At 44.6% G+C, this 21,534-nt stretch overlaps 1 protein-coding gene across 2 annotated transcripts in view; it reads right to left on the bottom strand.

Moving 5' to 3' along the window:
* The window catches only part of CLIC5 (chloride intracellular channel 5), a 72,735-nt gene that overhangs the window by 41,716 nt on the left and 9,485 nt on the right, over positions 1–21,534 (bottom strand). Inside the window, exon 1 of one of the 2 annotated variants that reach the window (XM_069975867.1) lies at positions 11,227–11,558. The exons of the other annotated variant lie outside the window; for it this stretch is intronic. Coding sequence (XP_069831968.1) covers positions 11,227–11,286 — 60 coding nt within the window. The 5' untranslated portion in view covers positions 11,287–11,558. Of the gene's footprint in view, positions 1–11,226; positions 11,559–21,534 lie in introns of those variants that run through there. 2 annotated transcript variants of the gene reach the window in all.

Genomic DNA, 21,534 nt, shown 5'->3' with positions numbered 1-21,534 from the left:
CAGTCCACTAAGCTTAATAGGCCCGTCTGGAGAACACTACAGTATATGTCAGCAATTGTGGGCACAACATGATATGGATGGGCCCCAAGCCGCAGTGTATATACAGTAGGTATACTGTATATTATTGTATGTCCTTCATGACAGTGAGAGTACAGTGTGATTTTCCCCTGCTCAGGGCTGATACGCCTCTCCTCACTTCCTCCGATAATCGGGACTCTGTTCTGCAGATGATTCTTGCTTTGCTCATTTCCTTTTCTAAATCTAACCAGAAAAACAATCCTATTGTCTGAGCCTTTGATTTTCTCACAACTCTCAGAACGTATCATCTCCGGGCCTGACCATCATGTATTATCTTATGCAGAACAAGGCTCGGGCCCTGATTAGCTGCAGGATGTTTGTAGACTGATATACCCACAAATAAAGATGGTGCCAGCAGTGCCGAGGACCTGGCATCTCTCCACCAACTTTCCATGTATACTGTACTGCATTTACCTGGTATATACATTACTTCTACTCATATACTGTATATATAGCAGCAGGTACAATTCTGTAGCCTATTGAGTTTAAATACATAGCATTCCCTGCTGATTCAGGGTCTGTAGACCCTTATGGCAAGTCTAACTGATTAGTGGAAACCCCTGAACTATGAGGAGGCACATTGCTTGAGACCCCCCTCTCAATTGTTATGACTGTATGTATCACTTGGTCGGAACTGGGTTCTTCAGAATTCATTGCGGATAAAACTGAACAATCAGGTGCTGGTGTATACAAAAGAGAAACACATCGCTGATCTCAGGGAGACCAGCCAAACGACAACACCGCCGGCTGCTAGTGAAAGCGCTCAATGCAGTGAAGTCCTAGGTGCATTGCCCCCTGGGAAACATGAATATGCAAAAGAGGAGTCCGTGGAGCCTCATCAAAGAGTCTCAAAACACAGGACTAGCCAGATATCCCTTCGGGAAGGACCCAGCCAAGGGATGGCTCCTGTAAGGAAACCACCAAAACCACCATATTAAGTGGCCCTATAAGTCAATTGAATGAATAATAATTTATTAGCTAAATCTGACAGGACCAGAGCAGGTGTAGTTCTCTGCCAGTATTACGCCTGCTAGCTAAATTTACACCTGGTAAATCTGGCACAGGTGGAGGCCACACCTCCTCCCTGCCTTGCTGCACCTTCTTGGTGGTGTAATCCACTAGCAGACAGAAATGTCCCCCAATGAGTATTATAATAAATATCAGGGACACATTGTGTATTATAAATATCAGGGACACAATGCGTATTATAATAAATATCAGGGACACAATGCGTATTATAATAAATATCAGGGACACAATGCATATTATAATAAATATCAAAGACACAATGCGTATTATAATAAATATCAGGGACACAATGCGTATTATAATAAATATCAGGGACACAATGCATATTATAATAAATATCAAAGACACAATGCATATTATAATAAATATCAGGGACACAATGCGTATTATAATAAATATCAAGGACACAATGCGTATTATAATAAATATCAGGGACACAATGCGTATTATAATAAATATGAGGGACATAATGTGGATTATAATAAATATTAGGGACACAATGCATATCATGATAAATATCAGGAATATAATGCGTATAATAATAAATATCAGGGACACAATGCGTATTATAATTAATATCACCTAAGAATCAACAATTTGATGGATCCAAACCAGCATGGCTTTACTGTGGGCCGATCATGTCAGACTAATCTCATTTATTTCTTTGATTATGCCACAAAAGTGCTGGATGAAGGTGGTGCTGAGGATATCGCCTATCTGGACTTCAGCAAAGCTTTTGATACAATTCCCCATAACGAGCTGATAGAGAAGTTGGAGAAAATTGGACTTAATCCCTGGATAGTTCAGTGGATTTGTGGTTGGCTGAAGGATAGATATCAGAGGGTTGTTGTTAATGGTGTATATTCCGAGCGGAAACTGGTTACAAGTGGTGTGCCACAAGGGTCTGTTATGGGTCCTATTTAGGGATGGTGCAAAACTGCCGAGGTTTGGGTTCGTATGAACCCGAACACTTGGCATCAGTTCATGCTGTCTTGCCGCTCCGTGCAGCGGGTGGATACAGCAAGAGGACCGCCTGGAAAACTGGGATACAGCCTATGGCTATGGCTGTATCCCAGTTTTCCAGGCCGTCCTTCCGCTGTATCCACCCTGTCCACGGAATCGAACTCGGAACCGAACTCGGTTCGGACCATCCCTAGTCCTATTCTTTTTAATATGTTTGTAAGTGACATAGGAGAAGGGTTGGTAGGTAAAGTTTGTCTGTTTGCTGCCGACACAAAAGTGTGCAACAGGGTTGATATTCCTGGAGGTGTCAGTAATATGGAAAATGATTTAGCTTTGCTAGATAAGTGGTGGAAATTGAAGTTCAACCTTTCCAAATGTAAAATTATGCACTTGGGGAGGAGAAATCCTCTATCTGAGTATCACATCGGCAGCTCTGTGTTGGAAAAGACTTCAGAAGAGAAGGATTTAGGGGTAGTGATAAGTCTTGCGCTGTGACTATAATACTGGGGTGGAGTTCTTCTTTAAAAGACAAAGAAAAGATCACTGTATCTGCTATTCACACTAAAAAGAAACAAGGTGCAAAGAGCAAATCACAAGGGTTAGGAGCTGATCCTACAAGATGAAAAAGAATTACTGAAGGCTAGTGGAGCGTGTCGTCCTTAACCCTTCAGTGCTCACACTGCTGATTCTTGTGCTTTTCTTTTTTCTTCCTCATCATGTGGGACTCTGCTGTGTATCCTATGTTGTTCGTGTTGTTGTTGTTGTCACAGATAGAGTTACTAAGGAGGAAGCCCTTTCCCAGATAAGACACCACCAGAAGGTATTGGCTGATAAGAGAGGCCGGGCCTGTGTCACTATGTAGATTTATGAGCTGTGTTCCATGTTATTACACATGGCTGACTCTGTATACTTGTCTGCTTCTACTAGATTAGAGTCCTCGCTGCAGATCAGCCATGAACTCCTCTTTTATATATTGGTTGCTATATTGTTCAGTCTGCAGTAAGCTGGAGGTGTATATATGTATAGCTGGATGTGCACAAATCACAGCCCAGGGGAAAAAAATCTCTCTTATTAAAGACCCGCATACCTGTTGTATACAATGAGTGTGCACCCTGGCGGGAGGTCTGGTGTGTAATGTCAGGTATCAAAGTGTATACTATAACCCACTATAGGTGTATATGTACATAATACAGTCTTGTACCACAGACGGTTATGTAATATAATTGCAAAAATTGATAAATCCGATAACAAATCCCAGTGATCAGCACTGAGGGAATCTGTCAGTAAGTGTTCTGTTTCCCTACAGTGCCACTACAGGACAAATCAAGTATTACACACAGTCCATATACACGGTAAGTCAATAGGCTGTCCTTGTACTGAATGGACATGGTGGGTCCTCCAGAGAGAACAATGCTTGTAGCTGTTCTCCATTCCAGCTACAACTCTAGTAGTGACTGGTAGATTACAAGAATGGGGATATAGATACTCTAACACACCCCATGCTATTGGGGAAGAGCACGATACACATGATATTGTGAGAATCTGCTGATATTTACCTAATGTATATGGACAAGTTTAGATGCCACAGCCCTCACTTTTTTGTATTTCAATTATCAAAAACATCAAAAATTCGATGTTAATAGACCATAGGCCCAGATGCCTAGAGGTACCTTTACCAAGGCTCGTCAAGTGCTATACAGTCATGGCCAAAAGTTTTGAGAATGATACAAATATTAATTTTTACAAAGTCTACTGCTTCAGTTTTTAAAATAACAATTTGCATATACTCCAGAATGCTATAAAGAGTGATCAGCTTAAAGGGGTAGTGCGGCGCTAAACAATTATTTACAAAATAACACACATTATAAAGTTATACAACTTTGTAATGTGTGTTATGTAAGTTAATGGCCCCCTTCCCCATGTTTCCCCCCACCCACGCTAGACCCGGAAGTGTGGTCCATTATACTCACCGCATCTCGTGTCGACCCCCGTCCGCCAACTTAAGAAAATGACGTAGTCTTCGAGAGGCCGGCCGAACCGCTCCATCCGTCCCTCATGCCAGCCCCCCTCTGCCGCGTCATAACTGTGCTCAGCCGCGATTGGCTGAGCACAGTTATGCTCAGCCAATTGGGCTGAGTACATTTATGACGCGGCAGAGGGGGGCCGGCATGAGGGGCGGATTGAGCGGTTCGGCCGGCCTCCCGAAGACTATGTCATTGTCACAAGATGCAAAGTCAATATTTGCCTAGAAAATGAACTTTATCCCCCAAAACACATTTCAACATCATTGCAGCCCTGCCTTAAAAGGACCAGCTAACATCGTTTCAGTGATTGCTCCATTAACACAGGTGTGGGTGTTGATGAGGACAGGGCTGGAGATCAATCTGTCATGATTAAGTAAGAATGACAACACTGGACACTTTAAAAGGAGGCTGGTGCTTGGCATTATTGTTTCTCTTCTGTTAACCATGGTTATCTCTAAAGAAACACGTGCAGTCATCATTGCACTGCACAAAAATGGCCTAACAGGGAAGAGTATCGCAGCTAGAAAGATTGCACCTTAGTCAAAAATCTATCGCATTATCAAGAACTTCAAGGAGAGAGGTTCCATTGTTGTCAAAAAGCCTCCAGGGCACCCAAGAAAGACCAGCAAGTGCCAGGACTGTCTCTTAAAAGTGTTTCAGCGGCGGGATCGGGCTACCAGCAGTGCAGAGCTTGCTCAGGAATGGCAGCAGGCAGGTGTGAATGCAACTGCACGCACTGTGAGACGGAGACTCTTGGAGCAAGGCCTGGTCTCAAGGAGGGCAGCAAAGAAGCCACTTCTCTACAGAAAAAAACATCAGGGACAGACTGATATTCTGCAAAAGGTACAGGGAGTGGACTGCTGAGGACGGGGGTAAAGTCATTTTCTCTGATGAATCCCCTTTCCGATTGTTTGGGACATCTGGAAAACAGCTTATTGGGAGAAGACGAGGTGAGCGCTACCACCAGTCTTGTCTCATGCCAACTGTAAAGCATCCTGAAACCATTCATGTGTGGGGTTGCTTCTCAGCTAAGGGAATCAGCTCTCTCACAGTCTTGACTAAAAACACAGCCATGAATAAAGAATGGTACCAGAATGTCCTCCAAGAGCAACTTCTCCCAACCGTTCAAGAGCAGTTTGGCGATCAACAATGCCTTTTCCAGCATGATGGAGCACCTTGCCATAAAGCAAAGGTGATAACTAAATGGCTCAGGGAACAAAACAAAGAGATTTTGGGTCCATATTCTGAAAACTCCCCAGATCTTAATCCCATTGAGAACTTGTGGTCAATCATCAAGAGACGGGTGGACAAACAAAAACCAACAAATTATGACAAAATGCAAGCATTGATTGTGCAAGAATGGACTGCTGTCAGTCAGGATTTGGTCCAGAAGTTGATTGAAAGCGGCCAGGGGGAATTGCAGAGGTCCTAAAGAAGAAGGGTAAACACTGCAAATATTGACTTGCTGCAATAACTCATTCTAACTGTCTATATAAGCTTTTGTTACTCATAATATGATTGAAATTATATTTCTGTATGTGATAAAAACATCTGACAAACACACATAAAAACCAGAGGGCAGCAGATCATGTGATCATGGGCCCAGTGGGTAAGGAGGCCCATAGTCACTTTAAAATCAACCAGTGGCTTACTACTGTCTATTAGACTGTCTAGAGGCTGAAATAATGAATTTCCTGGATTGTAAGAGAGCCTTAAAAGGATTAGCTAGAATGTGAAAAACAGTGCCACACCTGCCTACAGGTTGTGTGTGGTATTGCAACCCAGACCCATATATTTTAATGCATTGAAGCTGCCGGACACAACTCATGGATCAGTGTGATGCTGTTTCTGCAAGTCGTCATGTGTTCAAATCAATGACAATTCCTTTATAATGGGTAATGGTGTTTTATGCTGAGCTGTTTAGGAGTATATACCATTCTTGTGTAGGGCTCTTTGCTATATGTATCTATTCCTGACGTTGACTGCAGAGGAACCTTTACTAAAGAAAGGTCACCTGACCTGACAGTTTTAGCGGGATCAGACAACTATTGTGTATAGGGGCATGCTGACTCCAATAACAGATGATGTTGGTGGAGAGAAGGGTCCTACATGTTAGATTTCAACCACCCAAAGAAGTCTGGCAATGGCTCATCCCTCCTCTCTCCATACAGAACACATGAACAACTGGCTAGGCCGACTGAGGGAGAAGAGATAGCTGTTAGTTCAGACCTTCACCAATTGCTAGAACAAGCAGGGAGAAGTGCGAGTGTGCTGCTTCTCCCCACTCTGTATGCAACACTGGAGGTGGCCGCATAGTCTTCATATAGGAGATTGTCTTGGTCACATGGCACAGGAGAGAAAGAGAGAGAGAGCACACGTCTTCTGCCATGTTCTAGAAACTGGTGAGGGTATGAGCACCTAGACCGCCGCCATTGATCAAAACTTTTGACATGATGTGACAGCACTATCTCACTACTGTCTTCTCAACTGAATGTGAAACCAGCCCAGTACCACCTCTCCGACCTGAAACGTAACTGCGCGGTTCCTGTTCATCATATAAACAAGGGGATATTTGGCTTCTTTACATTTCTATACTTAAGACCACAAATAGGGAACAAGGCATCAAAGTTTATTCCCCATTCTGCAGAAATACCATAGGTGTCTGGTAGATACCAGTCCCATCCCTACCATGCATGGGCACTGCGATCACCCTATTTCTTCTTTACCAATGTTGGGGGCTGCTACATCTGTATTATGTGAAACCTATAATATAGGCATCTTCTTATATAGCAGAAAGGTACTGTATACGGCATAGCCCAGGTATATGGGCTAGTTCTGCATCCCTTTAGGCATGTGTGTCAAACCTGCAGCCCTACAGCTTTTGCAAAACTACAATTCCCATTATGCCTGGGCAGCTAAAGCAAATATGCAAAAGAACACTGCAGAGACACCATCAGATTTCTCAAAGTCAGTAAAGCTTCCTCCAGGAAGGAACAACCAGGCCAAGGAATGTCTCCAATTAAGGAAACCACCCAAGCAAGGTATCCATCCACAGACAGCTGTTTCGGGGTATTTGCCCCTCATCAGTGTGGAGTAGGTTTCTGGCTAGTGGGAGCAATGACTAGTAAGTGCATGTAAAAGGCAGCTAAAGCAGGCATGGGGAACCTTCGGCCCTCCAGCTGTTGCAAAACTACAATTCCCATCATGCCTGGACAGCCGAAGGCTCCCCATCCTAGAGCTAAAGCTTTAGCTTTGGCTGTTCAGGCATGATGGGAGTTGTAGTTTTGCAACAGCTGGAGGGCCGGAGGTTTGACACCTGTTCCCTAAGGATAAATCAGATTGCACTTAAATTTTCAATACTGTAGTGAATATCTTCCACTACTTATAATAGGAGACTGATGCAGTGACTGCCCTGCACTAGCCAGATTTACCATCCACATAGCCACAGTAGCATCCGTCAGCCCAGATTGTCACCCTTGGGGCTGATCATTGTGGCCCGATAGCAGTTGTCAGTGTATATCCCTATCTCCCTGGTCACAGACTGCACGGCCCGTACCAGTCAGCTGGGTGTAACCAAAGCCTTACACGTCTACCATGGAATCAAAAGGAAGGATTCCAGCGCATTGTTTCAGCCCTGGGTTCTCCATTGTAACATCACCTCAGTAATGATTCATGACTGTTTGTGCAGGAGGTGTAGCAGGGTTGTGTCTCCAGCACCCGGCTGGTATAGAAAGTGAGAGCACTGCTTAAAGGGGTATTCCAACATTATACATTACTGGCATATACGTCTAATACCAATATTATATTCCCCATTGTGTACTTGTATGGAGTAAAACTGAGAAAAAAAAATGGCTGCACAGTGCAGAATTTTACATTATAGAATAATATTAGAATAGACCTAGGGTCCCCAGGAATGGGGGCCGCATTGTAATCCCTGTACCTGCCATGCCTATAGATGGGGGATATGTTGCTGTAATTTGAATATATACTATAATAGACCTAGGGTCACCAGGAGCGGGGGGCTCCATTGCAATCTCTGCACCCCCCATGCCAATAGGATACAGTTTGTATTACATGAGAATGCAGAGATTAGACTTCTGGGCACGTCCCCCTGTGTGTCCGGAGACATCTGCACCTGCGTATAGGATAGAGATATTTTCTGTTGTCCGTTCAGACATAGTGCACAAGGTACAAGACTGTGATACATGAACGTTATCTGGGAAGATCACCGGATATTATAAGCCTGCATAGGGAGGATGAATGTCATGTCTGCATCTATTGTACAGACTCTACAGAGACATTGAAAGACGAGTGTGACGGGTGTCACAAAACGGTCGCTGTGAACGTGGCCTAAATATGCAAAAAGATGCACTTCCCCTTTAAGAATTATGAGCAGAATTATTTCCCATTCTCATCAAATTATTGTTAAAAAAAAAAATTAAAAACAAGGAAAGGGAAAATGTCCTGGAAAATATGGATACAACATATTGGCAGGTTTTCTCCCCGGAGTTATGCTGAAAGGGGCTGTCAGTACAGAACATGTTTTTATTGTATTGTTCTGTATTATTGTATCTCACACGGGAAGGGGAGGGGGTATGGGGGTCATTCTGCGGCCTCAGAGGAGAAGATGTCCCCATAAGGGCTGGTCTCATGCAAGGGGTATCAGAAAAGTGGTGTAATGGAAGTCTGCCCTGACTTTCCTAACCCCTTAGGCCGGTTATACATCAGACTGCAGAGAGGCAGGGAGAGGTGGGGGGCAGGAACAGTCACACTTGGGCCCTGGAGTCTGGGGGGCATATACAATAACATGGACCCTCTTCCAGATTTAGCATTGGGGCATCATGTTACCCCTCCACTTACAGCCCTAGATGGCCAACAGCACAACCCAACCTTACATGTGACAGAGACGCCTGGCCATTGTATTGGCAGTCACTTTAGCTGGAAATGGAAACTAAACACCAATGGAGGTGAAAGGGGACCAAGGCAGACGCAATGTTCCTATTACTGTAGTGACTCAAGCAGGGAAAACTTTGGAGACATGAGTGGCGCATCGGTCACATGATACAGTTCGTGCGACATGACCTGCATCTGGCTGGGATGACAAAGTTGTAATCTGACCTCATAGATGATCATGTACAAGTCGTTTCATCATCGCCCTCCTAACAGGGGGTCAGTGTAGTGACACAGTCACAGGAAGTGTCTGATCATGTGACAGCGATCCCCATCGTTCCTTATTGACACACCGGCCTATATATTATTCCAGTCAGTACTCTACAGGCGCTACAATAGATGAATTGGGCTGTATGGATGTATGGCTGATGGCAACAAAGGGCCGCACAAATAATCTAGTGATTGTTGGTCCAGCCCTGGCCACACGATTACCGTGTTGTGTAAAAAGACATGTAAATTAGCATTAATCTAATAGATCAGCACTTATTTATAGCGTGCCGCAAGCCATATAATGTGGCCCTATAGTAACCATGGTTGCCCACAGCAACCAATCACAGCTCAGTTTTCATTTTACCAGAGCAATGTGAGAAGTGAAAGCTGAGCTGTGATTGGTTGATATGGACAACAAAGAGAATCTTACTATAAGACAGTGCCATAAATCTCCCCCATAGTCTCCAACAACCAATCACTTGTAATAAATCAATGGGGTATGTTATTCAGTGTCCAGTAATGGAAATGTTGAAGGGAACCTGCATGGCACCGCCCACTGGACTCCTACCATGAGAATGAGCAGGGGTTTAGACCAGTAAATGACAAGTAATTCTTTATGTCAGTCTGTCAGGCAGTCCTGCTCTATAACATGAAGGCTGCAGATGTTAAAGGGAAGCTGTCACTGGGGACGGGTCCGCGTCCTCGGTGACAGGTTCCCTTTAATGAAAATTCCTGTTATCTGTTATCCAATAGTCCAGAAAATCTGATAATTTGGTACTTTACATACAATTATAACAAGACCAGGTGGAGGGGACTCAAGAGAGAACTGAATAGGAAGTCAATTCTTATAATCTGGCATCTAATAGTGCGGAAAATGTTATCATCCAGTAATTTATCCTCAAGTATCAAAAGATCAGAGCCAAGAAAGAACTGGTTAGGGATGTGAAATATAGCATCGGTTTTCACTTTTGACTTTTGTCATGTTATATATGTATAGGTATTGTTTTTCCTAATATGTTTAGCATTATGCTTTTTTTTATTATTATTACTGACATGTTTACTATGAGCTGTATTATGAGGTTCTGCAGCAGCTGAGGTGTATTATGAGGTTCTGCAGCAGCTGAGGTGTATTATGATGTTCTGCAGCAGCTGAGCTGTGTATTATGAGGTTCTCCAGCAGCTGAGTTGTATTATGAGGTTCTGCAGCAGCTGAGGTGTATTATGAGGTTCTGCAGCAGCTGAGGTGCATTATGAGGTTCTGCAGCAGCTGAGGTGTATTATGAGGTTCTCCAGCAGCTGAGGTGTATTGTGAGGTTCTGCAGCAGCTGAGGTGTATTTTGAGGTTCTGCAGCAGCTGAGGTGTATTATGAGGATCTGCAGCACCTGAGGTGTATGATGAGGTTCTGCAGCAGCTGAGGTGTATTAGGAGGTTCTGCAGCAGCTGAGCTGTGTATTATGAGGTTCTCCAGCAGCTGAGGTGTAGTATGAGGTTCTGCTGCGGCTGAGGTGTATTATGAGGTTCAGCAGCAGTTGTGTCTATTATGAGGTTCTGCAGCAGCTGAGGTGTATTATTTTTATTATAAAGTTTGCATAAAATTTTGCTTTCAAAAATCGTAAAAAAAAATTGTAAAATGTAAAAACTAGGAAAAACATAGCACAGTACATCCCATGACAAGTTCTATAGAGAAGCATACATAACATATGCAAAGCACCTGCACAGAAAGCACAGGCTGACCCCCGGGGGTCTTCCGCCACCAGGACCACTCACATCTCACTTGCAATTAAAAACCCTAATGAGTCTAGAAAGAAAACAAAACTCCACGCAAACAAAAAGACGCCGCACAATCCAACACAACAAAATAAAAACTGCTTAGTCCACAAGTATAAAGGGACCGGCGGACATTCTTGTCTATTCTCCCAGTAGGCCAGCCAAAAAAATCCGTCCACCACCTCCCAAGCTGACAGGACTTACCTTCACAAAAAGTTCTATTTCTGGGTCCTTCTCCTCTCCATTAGGAGTGCTATTGGACATTTTGGTAAAATTTATTTTTGGGGGGATTGTTTTTTTCTTGTAGTATATATAAAAAAAAAAGATAAATAAATAATGATAATAATTACAAAATAAATAAAAAATAAAACTGCTGGTGCCAGTAAATTATCTTCTGAATAGGTGGGCTATAGGAGGCATCCTCTTGATCAGCAGGAGATCTGAATGTTGTGCAGGAGAACAGTCATGATCCAGCTCTGCAATCTAAAGAGAGCAACAGGTCCCCAGCTGGATACTGTATCCTCATCTGTCAGTGATCTGTTCACACTGACAGACCAAAATAGCCCAGAGCAAAAGAGCAGGGGAGTGGTTAGAGGCCTGGGGATACACCTATAGCATGGCCTGTGCCAGCAGCCCTCCTCCCACTACTGTGTGCAGAGGAAAGCCTGTCCTGCTCCCTCTGCCACACTGCTTTACAACCAGTGGCTCTTCAGCTGTTGCAAGACTACAACTCCCAGCATCCCCTACATGATGGGAGTTGTAGTCTTGCAACAGCTGCAGAGCCACAGGTTTGGGAACACTGCTCTAAGCTCCAAGTACAAAGTGATACAATGTCATTTACAAAGTTCCACATTCTATTAATATTAACAGAATAAGGGTATTGGAAAAAGGAAAGTGTGAAGAACCTCAAGGTATATAGCGCACTGTATCTAATTGATAATAATATCGGAAAATCTCAAAAATAATGTGGGGATTTAATAACTAAGAATGCATAAAGATAAGCAATAGAGATGAGCGAACCTTGAGCATGCTCGAGTCGATCCGAACCCGAACTTTCGGCATTTGATTAGTGGTGGCTGCTGAAGTTGGATAAAGCCCTAAGGCTATGTGGAAAACATGGATATAGTCATTGGCTATATCCATGTTTTCCAGACAACCTTAGAGCTTTATCCAAGTTCAGCAGCCCCCGCTAATCAAATGCCGAATGTTCGGGTTCGGATGGACTCGAACCCTAACCCGGTTCGCTCATCTCTAATGATGATATATAAGAATAGGCAACAATAGGGAACAATAATATGCTCGTTAAAATAACTAAAAACGGTCCATGCAGATGATACTAGTAATGCCCGATTCAGATCTGAGAACATATGAGACATGCAGCGTCTCATGGCAATTAGCGCTCGTAGTTGTTAGCTTACCGGTCCGTTGTGAGGTTTTGCATGCAATGTTTTACCTAGGTAGAGTCTTAGTTTCGGAGCTCCGGATGATAGGAGTAGTCACTTAGCCCGCGGCTTCAGTCGGAGGCTGCTCGTATTCTGGTAGGCTGTATTCTGGTGTGCCGTGGCCACGGCGTGCAGGATCAGCTGATGGAGATTGCATACGAGATCAACGATGCAGATGAGGCCGGAAGTTGGACTTCCGGCAGTGGCGGATTATAATGTGGGCGGTTTGGGCGGCCGCCCGAGGCTCCGGGGGGGCCCATGCCACGCCGCCCACATTATAATCCGCCAAGGCACTCTCTTGTGACCGCAAGCATTTCCTATATCCTTTAATTTTTGTGTACAGAGATACATTAATAAGATCACTCGGTACTAGCGGCAGTAAGCTGTGGTGGGACGCCATTTTCCCATTTGTGTATCATTTATAGAATAAGGCTATGTTCACACAACATATTTTTTCATAATAAACCAAGGCCGTTGTTGCAAAATACGTCGACTTGCTGTCTATGGGATCCCAGCCGGAGCATATACACTCGTGGCGCCGCAAAGAACTGACATGTCAGTTTTCTGCAGCCGCTATTCAGTGTATAGCGGCCGTAGGAAACCATGTCAGTGCACACTATGAAGCGAGCGGCTGCGGCCGCTTGCTCCATAGTGTGATGTGGGGATTTCTGATGCGAGCGCGCACGGATGCGCCCGCATCAGAACTCTGCGGCCTGAAAGATCATCCAGCCAATACTGCAGTACCGGCCAGGATGATCTTTTCAGAGACCGGCCGCTCCGTGACCTGGCCGGGTCACGGAATGGCCAGTCTCTTACGCTATGTGAACATGGCCTAAAAAAAGATACAAATAGCAACAATGGGGGAGATTTATCCAACATGGTGTAAAGTAAAACTGGCCCAGTTGCCCTTAGCAACCAATCAGATTCCACCTTTCATTTTCCAAAGAGTCTGTGCGGAATGAAAGGTGAAATCTGATTGGTTGATAGGGGCAACTGGGCCAGTTTCACTTTACACCATGTTTGATAAATCTCCCCCATTAATGTCTACAGGATGACAGAGCGCAAACTTGTACAACTAGCTTTATACAAAAAAAAAGAAATTGTATAGGATCATTCTTTACCTAAATTATACAAGTATTCACAAAAACTTAATATTTTGCACCGCTGTAGATTACACGGATATTTGCAGAATTTTACATGGATGAAAAAATATATATTTCAACCAAAAATCTGAAAAGAATTATTGCAAATACGTGACAAGAATAAGTGAGGAAGTGTGAGTGATAGGGTTTTGTTTTGCTGTAAAGGACTACTGGGAAATGAGAGGTGGTATGAGGCGCCCCCTACTGGCAGCTTTAGTAGCAGCCACTGGGGAGATGCAAAAGGTTCTGGGCATTTATACAGTTCATGGAATTCCAAGATGCTTTATGGTTCATGGTAGTGGTGACATATATTACATATTATGAGGTTCTGCAGCAGCTGAGTTGTATTATGAAGTTCTGCAGCAGCTGAGGTGTATTATGAGGTTCTGCAGCAGCTGAGGTGTATTATGAGGCTCTGCAGTAGCTGAGGTGTATTATGAGGCTCTGAAGCAGCTGAGGTGTATTATGAGGTTCTGCAGCAGCTGAGGTGTATTATGAGGTTCTGCAGTAGCTGAGGTGTACTATGAGGTTCTGCAGTAGCTGAGGTGTATTATGAGGCTCTGAAGCAGCTGAGGTGTGTTATAAGGGTTCTGAAGCAGCTGAGGTGTCATACCTCCCAAGTGTCCCTCTTTTGGAGGGACAGTCCCTACTTTTGACCTATGTCCCTCTGTCCCTCTTTACCCCTTACATGACCCTCTTTTTGACCTAGAAATTAGATTCCCAATAATAAACTTTCTGGGGGAGATTTATGAAAGGGTGTAAATATATACCTGGTGTAAACTGCCCACAGCAACCAATCACAGCTCCTCTTATATTTTACCAGATCTGAAAGCTGAGCTGTGATTGGTTGCTGTGGGCAGTATACACCAGGTGTATATTTACACTCTTTCATAAATCTCCCCCTATATGTTGCTTTAGAAAGTCTCTGGTTTCTTACTGTATAATAGACCCATACACACATCTGTAGGTGTTATGGATCTGTTTTGGGGATATGATCTGTGCCGCAAAAGATTAAGTCATTGTTCGTTCATGTCACCTATTTAACAGGGAATCCCTGCAAATGCGGACAGTTACGGAAACACATTTGTTATCCCCTCCGCAGTTGTGCCTCTTTGGCCATCCAAAATGTTGAGAGGTATGGAGGTGTATGATGAGGTTCTGCAGCAGCTGAGGTGTATTATGAGGTTCTGCAGCAGCTGAGGTGTATTATGAGGTTCTGCAGCCGCTGAGGTGTGTGATGAGTTTCTGCAGAAGCTGAGGTGTATTATGAGGTTCTGAAGCAGCTGAGGTGTATTATGAGGTTCTGCAGCAGCTGAGGTGTATATTATGAGGTTCTGCAGCAGCTGAGGTGTATATTATGAGGTTCTGAAGCAGCTGAGGTGTATATTATGAGGTTCTGAAGCAGCTGAGGTGTATATTATGAGGTTCTGAAGCAGCTGAGGTGTATGATGAGGTTCTGCAGCAGCTGAGTTGTATTATGAAGTTCTGCAGCAGCTGAGGTGTATTATGAGGTTCTGAAGCAGCTGAGGTGTATATTATGAGGTTCTGAAGCAGCTGAGGTGTATATTATGAGGTTCTGAAGCAGCTGAGGTGTATATTATGAGGTTCTGAAGCAGCTGAGGTGTGTATTATGAGGTTCTGAAGCAGCTGAGGTGTGTATTATTATGTTCTGCAGCTACGAGGTGCTTAGTATATTCTTCTATTTAAAGGTAGCAGCTCAGTCCCTGGTTGCTTTGTACAGCACTCCACATAGTAATATCAGGAATTTTTACTGATGTGTAAGGTTGTTATGACAAGACACAAGTTTTGTTCCAGTCAGTAATTTACTGACCTTTGGCAATGGTGCCTATAGTGTGGATTAATCATTGTCTAGGATATATAGTGCGCTATAATAAAGTATTATAATGTAGATGTGCAGTAAATTTCATCCTAACACCACAGGTCATGTGCTAGTGCTGCTCCACCCAACCTCTCCATGTACATAAACATTCATTTTGGCCATGTTGAGGCTTATCTCCCCAAGAACAAAAGGATCATATATCATTCACTGTTCTAGATCAGCAGGGACTTTAGGGATAATCTCTTAAGCACTATATGGCGGTATTATCTGGACCTATGGTATTAGTTTTATTTGGGCATCAAAGGGCCGTTATGTGTGGCATTGTAGGGCAGTATTATTTGGATACATAGATGCATTATTTAGGCATCATATGGCAGTATTATTTGGCCACTGAATGGCAGTATTATGTGTATGTATATTTGGATTCTATGGCAATATTCAGGTATAAGTATTTGGGTATAAAGTGTATATGTATCTATGCCGCGGACCTCCTCTGCTGTTGCTATCCTGTAGTATAGATGACAGTAAGCACTGTACATATTATATGGGCTTCCTCTTCAGCATAAACATCATTACAGAGAGGACAAGCATTTTTATTACAGTAGGGAAGTGTTCCTTACTCTCAGTGTGTGTATATATATATATATATATATATATATATATATATATACACACACATATTGTGGTTTACAGTGCAACAAAACAGGTGACTGGTTGTAAAAGTGAATTACAATGCACATAATCCACTATGTTTCCTTTAATGTGGATGGAAATTCTCATTACCAAGTGTGTAAGGAAGTGACTTGATTTCATTGCAGTATACCCCTGCTTCCAGTACACTCCTGCTCCCAGTATACCCCTGCTGCCAGTACACTCCTGCTTCCAGTACACCCCTGTTCCCAGTACACTCCTGCTCTTAGTATACCCCTGCTCCCAGTATGCCCTGCTCCCAGTACACTCCTGCTCCCAGTACACTCCTGCTCTTAGTAACCCCCTGCTCCCAGTACACTCCTACCCCCAGTATACCCCTGCTCCCAGTATAACCCTGCTCCCAGTACACTCCTACTCCCAGTATACCCCTTCTCCTAGTATACCCCTTCTCCCAATACCCTCCTGCTCTATACCCTTGCTCCCAGTACACTCCTGCTCTTAGTACACCCCTGCTCCCAGTATGCCCTGCTCCTAATACATTCCTGCTCCCAGTACACTCCTGCTCTTAGTACACTTCTGCTCTTTGTACACCCCTGCTCCCAGTATGCCCTGCTCCCAGTACACTTCTGCTCTTAGTACACTCCTGCTCTTTGTACACCCCTGCTCCCAGTATGCCCTGCTCCCAGTACACTCCTGCTCTTAGTACACTCCTGCTCTTAGTACACCCCTGCTCCCAGTACACCCCTGCTCCCAGTACACTCCTACTCCCAGTATACCCCTGCTTACAGTGTGCTCCTACTCCCAGTATACCCCTTTTCCCAGTATACCCCTTCTCCCAATACACTCCTGCTCTTAGTATACCTCTGCTCCTAGTACACTCCTGCTCTTAGTATACCTCTGCTCCCAGTACACTCCTGCTCTTAGTATACCTCTGCTCCCAGTACACTCCTGCTCTTAGTATACCCCTGCTCCCTGCCCCACACTCCTCCTGATCCCTACTCCTATGATGTCCTTGCCTCACCATTGCACTTCTCCTTGTTCCAACACTACACTTCTCCTGGACATTTATTCTGGTCCGTACTTCTGAATTATTCTACATTGAACTTCTCCTGGTTCCTGCATTGCACTTCTCCTTATTCCAACCCTATACTTCTCCTGGTTCTAACCCTGTGTGTTTCTGGGTTCCTTTACATTTCCGATCCATTCCTATACTTTTCCTGGCACCTGCCCTGCTCCTGTCCCCATCCCTGCCCTACACTTTTCTGGCACCTGCCCTGCTCCTGTCCTCATCCCTGCCCTATACTTTTCCTGGCACCTGCCCTGCTCCTGTCCCCATCCCTGCCCTACACTTTTCCTGGCACCTGCCCTGCTCCTGTTCTTATCCCTGCCCTATACTTTTCCTGGCACCTGCCCTGCTCCTGTCCTCATCCCTGCCCTACACTTTTCCTGGCACCTTCCCAGCTCTTGTCCTCATCTCTGCCCTACACTTTTCCTGGCACCTGCCCTGCTCCTGTCCTCATCCCTGCCCTATACTTTTCCTGGCACCTGCCCTGCTCCTGTCCCCATCCCTGCCCTACACTTTTCCTGGCACCTGCCCTGCTCCTGTTCTTATCCCTGCCCTATACTTTTCCTGGCACCTGCCCTGCTCCTGTCCTCTTCCCTGCCCTACACTTTTCCTGGCACCTTCCCTGCTCTTGTCCTCATCTCTGCGCTACACTTTTCCTGGCACCTGCCCTGCTCCTGTCCTCATCCCTGCCCTACAGTTTTTCTGATTCCTGCACTGCTCCCAGGGGAGGGCTGGGCCAGGGGGCAGGGGGGACATGTGCCCCCCGGGCCGGTCTTCCCCACCACGCCTGCCCCTGTCCTCATCCCTGCCCTACACTTTTCCTGGCACCTGCCCTGTTCCTGTCCTCATCCCTGCCCTACACTTTTCCTGGTACCTGGCATACTTCCACATATCCTTTACAGTGCCCAACCATATAGGCAAATTGTTGTAGCCACTTGATTGACCAGGCCAGGCCTGAAATCCTCTTTACCACTGGCACTCTTCACAGAGAATACCTGACAATATCTGAGATATTATATCTTACTTCCCTTTGACTGCTACTCTTTCAAATCAAATGGTGCCAGCGATTTGTAGTTTACTTCTTTTAGGCTGTGTTCACACGTACCGGATCCGCAGCGGATTTCACACTGCGAGTTGGCATCAAAATCCGCTGCAGATCCAGTAGTGAGAAGGTGAATGGGTCCTATACACGCAGCGGATCCGCTGCGTGTATGGGACCCCGCCCCTTTAACCCCCGCACTGCCGGCCGAAAGCTCGCCCGCAGCAGCTTTAACCAGTCTGGAGAGCAGTAGAGGTTTTCTATGAGGATTTGCTACTGCTCTGGACAGTTCCTGACATAGACAGAGGTGGCAGCAGAGAGCACTGTGTCAGACTGGAAAGAGTACTCCACTTCCTGCAGGACATACAGCAGCTGATAAGTACTGGACGACTTGATATCTTTTAATAGAAGTACATTACAAATCTCTTGCACTTTCAGTTGATTCGCTGGACTACCCCTATAAAAACAATGGTGGAAGTGAACATTTCCCCCCCTTCCATCCCAAACATATTCAAAAGTTATTAATAATATGAAACATTAAAAGATGCATTTTACAATAGTCTTTTTTTTAACAATGTAAGTCAATGGGAAATGTATACATCTTCAAGGGTATAAAACCTTTATATTAAATGTAGACAAAAACACAGTGTCAACTTATTCTAATACAGTAACTGTTAACAAAATGTGTGAATCCAATGATGACCTCTAGAGGGCAGTGCTGTCTATGTAATCTAGAGTGAGCGCTGACGAAACAGAATGGCCATCACCACCGTTTTCTTGGCAGCAGGAAAGGAGCTTAAAGGGGAAGGGGTGTCAGCTAAAGCTTGGAGGGGGAGGGGTCTTCTGGGAACAGAAATCTTCACCTGTATCTGGAATATTTATCTGATTTTACTTATACTGTATTTTTATAATCTACGTCCTATACTTTTAATGATTGATTCTATATAGATATAATTTCTGGCAGCCCCAGGGGCTTGTTATCTCATGATGGGAATGAGTCTCATCTATACGGGAATTGCTGTTCATGTAATTTATTACTGGTGATGCCGGCACTTTAATCAGTGACAAGTTAACTTCTGATATCTGATTCGCTCTGCTGGGAATATAGAGAGCTGCACATTCAGCGACTGCCAAGGTGAAGGGTCACAATGAATGGCTGGAGAAGACACAGCGCTGGAAATTTTTATGTAAAATTCAAGAAAAAAACATGAAATCCTCCACAATAAGCCCTGAGCTTCTTCTGTGATAGCATTGTTGTTTTACTCACACCATGCTATAGTCCGACTTCTATATACAGGCAGTAGCTGTGGTCACTACACGTCTCATGATGCCTCGTCCAGACATTACATACATCTAACAAAAGCTAAAGTTATATAGACGCTTGTCAGCGACATGTCTGAGAGACCTATACTAAGGCATAGGAGAGGTGCAGGGCATGCATATAGTATATAGCCATCAGGGGAGGCTCAGTATCTTCATACAGCAGCGTGAGTGATATGTAACTGTGCATGGACCAGGACTTACCATGTTTCCCTGAAAATAAGACAGTGTATTATATTAATACACATCGTACGGTATGGCGGCAGGCGACTGGATAGTGGCAGACTGCGTGCAGCTCTACATCTGGTAGCAGGGGACAACAGGGATGGCTGCAGGTGACGGGCCTGCCTGCAGGTGATGCCTTAACTGCACATTTACAAGTGACGGACGCAAAAGGGAACATCTCAACCCACGCCGTGGACAAGGAGAGTCACAGTGCAGGACAGTATCCTCAAAGCAAGGCTAGGAACTGATCCGGATAGAGCAAGTTTGCTAGAAGCCTATGAACTCTATCTCTCAGCACGGGTGTAAGCAGGGAACCCTCAGCATTCCCCTAATCCCAGGTAACAAGGTCTGGGCCTTGTGTCACCTACTAGGACAGGTCCCCCGACACTGGTAGGGCAATAGGTGGTGTGAAGACTAAAAAAGAGTCAAAACACAGGCATAAGTATTCTCTCTCTTCTCAAGTATTCTTCTATTTGTACCTCCAACATCCCGGCAGAGCACAGTACTACTTGGGTTGGGACTCTCACAATAGCCTCCTCTCTACTCTTCTGATTCTTCTATAAACCTCGCAGCACGCAACCCAGTCAGCACAACTGTACCATTCTCTATACTCTCACTTCAGATCTGGATCCTGAACTATCAAGTGTTTTGTCAAGTGAAATGTCTTATGTCAATGTAAAGCTGTATGACCTGCTGCACATAAGTATTCTTGGAGTAAAACAGATTTTATTTATGATAAAGAGACTCCTCGTCAGGCACCAACACAGACATTCCTTGGGTCATCTCCCCTTTCTGTGGGTGGCAGTGCCAATAGTCCAGGTGGGTCACTACTCCACTCCGGACCACCGTGACAACAGCCCAAGGGACCCTGCAACAGCCCAGCAGGACACTGTCCACAGGGGAACAAAGTATAACCGGCCCTTTAATCTAAAAGCAGGTGTGCCACTATACCTGTGTGCCCAACCGGCACTGGCGTCACGACACAACATCACTGGGCCCGGCTATATCTCGGCCAACCACCACAGAAGTGGCGTCACATCTAACTATCTAGCAAGTGATCGGCCGCCCCACCTTCACACCAGGGGTGGGCACCACATTACTATCGGTGAGGCCTTTTATTTAGCAATTAAGCAAAACCTCTACTTGGTCTTATTTTCACGGAAACAGGGTATGCAGCCCTGCAGTTCCCATCACAGCCACTGGTGGCAGCAGAGGAGCCATGTCACCCCTTACTGCTGTCAGTAAGGGGTGGAAGAAAAAAAAAATTACATCTTCTTTACTACAGTTATATTACAAGGTTATATAACTTTCTAAGAGAAATGTGAAAATAAAAATACCCCCCCCCCCCCCCAGAACATCCCTGTAACCTTCTTACCTTCCATCCCAGCACATTGCTTCGCGGCCAAGACTTTGCTATAACATTGCATGTTGCATTGATTTATTGCTCAAACCGCAAAAAAACTTGGTCAATTCTAATCTTATCCACATAGAAGGACTCTATCGGTTATTGTAGCTATTACTGTGACTCACTTAGTCATCCTCACAGGTTAAATAAGAACAGGGACCTTGTATTGAAATGAACCTTAAAGGGATTATTGAGGATTAGAAAAACAAGGCTTCTTTCTTTCAAAAACAGCACCACCCCTGTCCACAGGATGTATGTGGTATTGCAGCTCAACTTTAATGAACTGAATGGCTCTGAGCTGCACTACCACACACAACCTGAGGACAGGGGTGGCGCTGTTTTTGGAAGAAAACAGCCATTTTTTCCCTAATCCTGGATAACC

The sequence above is a fragment of the Dendropsophus ebraccatus genome, chromosome 6 (assembly GCF_027789765.1).
Source record: "Dendropsophus ebraccatus isolate aDenEbr1 chromosome 6, aDenEbr1.pat, whole genome shotgun sequence".
NCBI classification, from domain to species: Eukaryota; Metazoa; Chordata; class Amphibia; order Anura; family Hylidae; genus Dendropsophus; species Dendropsophus ebraccatus.
Note: the sequence above shows the minus strand (reverse complement) of the source record. Positions and strands in the feature narration are given on the sequence as shown.